Raw genomic sequence first — 4655 nt, forward strand, 5'->3', positions numbered from 1 at the left:
GCCCTCGTATTAGAGGACGTGGGCACAGAGAGGGGACAGACACTGGGGGACATGGGGACAGCGGAGGGGGGCCCCGGGCGGGGAGGGGACAGCGGTGACACGCGGCCACCTCGCAGTGCACATCCAGGCCAACCTGGAGGACGAGCTGGTGCAGGAGGCCCTCAAGTCGGTGAGCCCCGTCCGTGACGCGCGTGTCGCCCCACACCCGGCCGTGTCCCCACGCGGTGACACGGGCGCTGTCCCCTCCCCGGGGACGTCCCCGCCGTCCCCTCCCCGCAGGGCGTGGACCTGCGCGAGTACTCCAAGCAGGTGGAGCTGGAGCTGCAGGAGGTGGAGCGGGCCTCCATTCGGGACTGTATCCTTCAGGGGGGGCCGGGTGGGGAACGGGGACACCTCGACGTCACCCGCGTGCCACCTGGGTGTCCCCGAGGCCTTATCCGCTGGGCCAGACATTGCGGAGAGCGAGAACATCGCCTCGCTGCACAACCAGATCACGGCGTGCGACGCCATCCTGGAGGTGAGCGGCGGCGGCGGGGACCTCCCCGGCGCGGTGACACTGTCCCCACGTCCCCTCTCTGGTGACAACACAGCGCATGGAGCAGATGCTGAGCGCCTTCCAGAGCGACCTGAGCAGCATCAGCTGCGAGATCCAGACGCTGCAGGAGCAGTCGGTGGCCATGAACCTGCGGCTCAAGAACCGCCAGGCCGTGCGGAGCCAGCTCAGCCAGCTCGTGGACGAGCTCGTGGTGCCGGCCACCATGATCAGGTGGGGACACCGCTTGGGGACCCTCGTGGTGACGGCGTCGCTGTGCCCTCCGCTCTCACGGGCCCTGCTGCCGCAGCACCATCCTGGACGTGCCGGTGACAGAGCAGGACTTCATGGAGCAGCTCCACGAGCTCAACAACAAGATCAACTACGTGAAGGAGCAGGCGTTTCGGGAGACCATGGCCTGCGCCGACGTGCAGCACGTCCTGGAGAAGCTCAAGATTAAGGTGAGCTCCTCGTGGCCCCCGGGGGACGAGGACAGGGACACAGGACGCGCTGAGGCTCCCTGTGCCCTCCCTAGGCTGTCACCAAGATCCGGGAGTTCGTCCTGCAGAAGATCTACTCCTTCCGCAAGCCCATGACCAACTACCAGATCCCGCAGAACGCCCTGCTCAAGTACAGGTGGGTGGTCATAGAGGGGTGCGGGGGTGTCTCGGGGGTCCCAACGTGTCACCGTGTCCCTTCTAGTGTCACCGTGTCCCTCCGGCAGGTTCTTCTATCAGTTCCTGCTGGGCAACGAGCGCTCCGTGGCGCAGGAGCTGCGGGAGCAGTACGTGGAGACCATGAGCAAAATCTACCTGTCCTACTTCAAGTCCTACACTAGCCGCCTCATGAAGATCCAGGTGGGACTGCAGTGGGGGTGATGCAGTGAGATGGGATGTCCTGGGTCACCACTGACCCCCTATCTCTGTCCCCTTCAGTATGAGGAGGTGGCTGAGAAGGATGATCTCATGGGCGTGGAGGACACGGCCAAGAAAGATATCCTTTGGTGACCATTGTTGGAAGGGTCGGCTTGAGTTAGTTGGGTTGAGTTGTTTGGATTGGGTTGGTTGGGTTGGGTTGAGTTGGTTGGATTAGTTGGGTAGGGGGATTGGGATAGATTGGGTTGGAGAGTTGGGTTGTGTTGGGTTGGTTGAGTTCTATTGGGTCGATTGAGTTGGGTTGCTTCAGTTGGGTTGTTAAAGGTTCAGTTGGGTTGGTTGGATTGGCTTGGGTTGAATTGAGTTGGGTTGGTTGGATTGAGTTGATTTGAGTTGGACTAGCTTGGGTTAAGTTGGTTGGATTGGGTTGATTTAGTTGGGTTTGTTGGCTGGGTTGGGTTGAATTGAGTTGAGTTGGTTGGACTGGGTTGATTTGGGTTGAGTTGGTTGGATGGAGTTGATCTTGTTGGGTTGGTTGGTTGGGTTGGCGCCCCCCCACCCTGTTGCTTCCTTGACCCCCCAAGCTTGGCCCACGCTTCTTCTCCAAGCCGTCGCTGAAGAACCGCAACACCATCTTCACGCTGGGCAACCGCGGCGCCGTCATCAGCACCGCTGAGCTGGAGGGGCCCATCATCGTCCCCCACACCGCGCAGAAGAGCGACGTGCGGGTGCGCGGCCGAGGGGACGGGCAGCGGGGCGGGGGGCCGTGCCCCGTTGGGTGACGTCCGTCCGCCTGTGCGTCCGCCTGTGCGCAGTACCCCTTCGAGTCGCTGTTCCGCAGCCAGCACTACGCGCTGCTGGACAACAGCTGCCGCGAGTACCTCTTCCTGTGCGACTTCTTCATGGTGACGGGGCCCAGCGCCCAGGACCTCTTCAACGCCGTCATGGGCAAGACGTTGGCCATGTTCCTGGTGAGCGGCGCGRCCGTGGGGTGGTCGCTGGGGTGACGCGTCACTGATGTCCCCTCCGTCGCCACRTAGAAGCACATGGAGTCCTACGTGAGCGACTGCTACGACAGCATCGCCATCTTCCTCTGCATCCACATCGTGCTGCGCTTCCGCGCCATCATGGCCAAGCGCAACATCCCCGCCGTGGACAAGTGAGTGGGGACATTGGGACAGCGGGATGTCCCCAAAGGGTGGTGGAACCAGATGGGGACCCAGGCGTCCGGGTGCAACCCTTGTAGGTACTGGGAGACGCTGCTGGAGACCCTGTGGCCCCGTTTCGAGCACATCCTGGAGCAGAACATCCAGAGCATCCAGAACACGGACCCGCAGAAGCTGGGCTTCCTCGACACGCGGCCCCACTACGTAAGGGACACGAGGGATGTGGGGGGATGATGGGGTGGCGGTGGGGCCACCTCCGCTGTCCCTGTCCCCCAGATCACCCGGCGCTACGCCGAGTTTTCCTCGGCCATCGTGAGCATCAACCAGACCTTCCCCAACGAGAAGACCCACATGCTGCTGGGGCAGCTGCAGGTGAGGGGGGTGAGGGAGGTGACACCGTGACAACCCTGGGTGACACGGTGACCGCCCCATCCCTTGCCATGCAGGTGGAGGTGGAGAACTTCGTGCTGCGCGTAGCGGCCGAGTTCTCCTCCCGCAAGGAGCAGCTCATCTTCCTCATCAACAACTACGACATGATGTTGGGTGTCCTCATGGTGAGGAGCACCCAGGACAGAGGGGACACCCTGGGGGGGGTGTCACCCGCACCTTGTGACCCGCTGTGGCCCCCCAACCCCTTCCTGATGGCAGTGTGTCTCCCCAGGAGCGGGCGGTGGAGGAGAGCAAGGAGGTGGAGGGCTTCCAGCAGCTGCTCTCGGCGCGCACCCAGGTTTGGTGGCCACCACGTCGGCCGGGTGGCACCCAGGCGGGACACGAGGGGTGCCACCGCGTCCMCCCGCTTTGTCGCAGGAGTTCATCGAGGAGATCCTCTCGCCGCCCTTCGGAGGGATGATCGCCTTCGTGAAGGAGGCGGAGGCGCTCGTGGAGAAGGGGCAGCTGGAGCGGCTGCGCGGCGAGGAGGGTGAGCGGCGCCCGGGCGCACACGCGCGGGTGGCCCCCAGCCCGCGTCACCCACGCGTCACCACCCCGACATCTCGGCCGCAGCCCGGGTGACCCAGCTCGTCCGCGGCTTCTCCAGCACCTGGAAGGCGGCCGTGGAGGCGCTCAGCCAGGACGTCATGAGGTCCTTCAGCAACTTCAAGAACGGCACCGGCATCATCCAGGTGACAGCAACGGGGGCAACCACGGTGGCCCTCACCGCGACGTGGGGCTTGACGCCACCCTCTGTCCCCCCGTCCCCGCAGGGCGCCCTGACGCAGCTCATCCAGTACTACCACCGCTTCCACAAGGTGCTGGCGCAGCCGCCGCTGCGCGCGCTGCCCGTCCGTGCCGAGCTCATCAACATCCACCACCTCATGGTGGAGCTCAAGAAGCACAAGCCCAACTTCTAGAGCGGCCCCGGGGCCACAGGGTCCCCTCCAAACGTGGCCCCACCAATAAAGGTCCCCACTGGCAACGCTGCTTCTGTGGAGTCTCACCGTGGGGTGGCGRCAGGGTTGAGGGGACCTATGAGCACGATGATCTGGTCACCTCATGATGATGTTGTGACCACCATAACACAATGGGGTCTTGGGTGATGGATGGGGACAGGGGAGGGGTGTCGTGTCGCGTCATGGAGACCCTTGTGCCACCCAAGCACAAGGCGGGCTGTGAGCGCGACAGGTCGCTCTGCTTGAAGCCACCGTCATGGTAGACACGACACTGGTGGCCACCGCGCCAGTGACACGAGGAGATCCCTCAGTCCCTGGGAGGATGAGGCCACCAACGTGGCCACCCCAACCCYGTGGGTGGGGTGCAGGGGACGTGGGTGACCCGGAGTGACCGTTACCACCCACTGGGGGTCCGGGACCTGACGCACCCTTGGTTGACGGTTGGTCACCGTCCTCCTTCCCTTCGGTGACCTTATCCAGGGCCACCCCTCCCGGGTGGCCCTTGGCACTGCCACCCCCCAGCCCTCCCTGCCCCTTTTCCCACCTCTTTTCCCACCCTTTTTCCTGCCCCCTCAGCCCTTTCTGCCCTTTTCCCGTCCCTCAGCCCTTCTCGCCCTTTTCCTGCCCTTTTCCCGCCCCCTCAGCCCTTCCTGCCCCTTTTCCCGCCTCTTTTCCCGCCCCCTCAGCCCTTCCT

General features: G+C 64.0%; 2 protein-coding genes across 2 annotated transcripts in view; one reads left to right on the forward strand and one right to left on the reverse strand.

Moving 5' to 3' along the window:
* RPS18 (ribosomal protein S18) overlaps positions 1-510 on the reverse strand; it is a 3388-nt gene extending 2878 nt beyond the window's left edge. The window contains exon 1 of the mRNA XM_026050239.1: positions 301-510. Within this exon, the coding sequence (XP_025906024.1) occupies positions 301-510 (210 nt within the window). The remainder of the gene's footprint in view (positions 1-300) is intronic.
* VPS52 (VPS52, GARP complex subunit) lies at positions 122-3980 on the forward strand. Its single transcript, XM_026050244.1, has 18 exons — positions 122-169; positions 280-355; positions 450-517; positions 591-766; positions 843-993; positions 1068-1168; positions 1257-1389; positions 1468-1525; positions 2002-2135; positions 2223-2378; positions 2448-2566; positions 2654-2777; positions 2850-2945; positions 3020-3127; positions 3235-3300; positions 3381-3492; positions 3576-3694; positions 3776-3980. Exons 4-18 carry the CDS (start codon positions 594-596, stop codon positions 3920-3922), a joined length of 1797 nt encoding a protein of 598 aa, XP_025906029.1. The 5' UTR covers positions 122-169; positions 280-355; positions 450-517; positions 591-593; the 3' UTR covers positions 3923-3980.
* The last annotated feature ends 675 nt before the right edge of the window (positions 3981-4655 follow it).

This window comes from Nothoprocta perdicaria, unplaced genomic scaffold (genome assembly GCF_003342845.1).
Source record: "Nothoprocta perdicaria isolate Ctin4 unplaced genomic scaffold, notPer1 scaffold_663, whole genome shotgun sequence".
In the NCBI taxonomy this organism is placed as follows: Eukaryota; Metazoa; Chordata; class Aves; order Tinamiformes; family Tinamidae; genus Nothoprocta; species Nothoprocta perdicaria.

Excerpts from the sequence above, each read along its gene's own strand:
- VPS52 (XM_026050244.1), top strand. The coding sequence starts at position 594 with ATGGAGCAGATGCTGAGCGCCTTCCAGAGCGACCTGAGCAGCATCAGC. Across the intron at positions 994-1,067 it reads TGGAGAAGCTCAAGATTAAG|GCTGTCACCAAGATCCGGGA; the intron begins GTGAGCTCCTCG and ends TGCCCTCCCTAG. Across the intron at positions 2,946-3,019 it reads TGCTGCTGGGGCAGCTGCAG|GTGGAGGTGGAGAACTTCGT; the intron begins GTGAGGGGGGTG and ends CTTGCCATGCAG.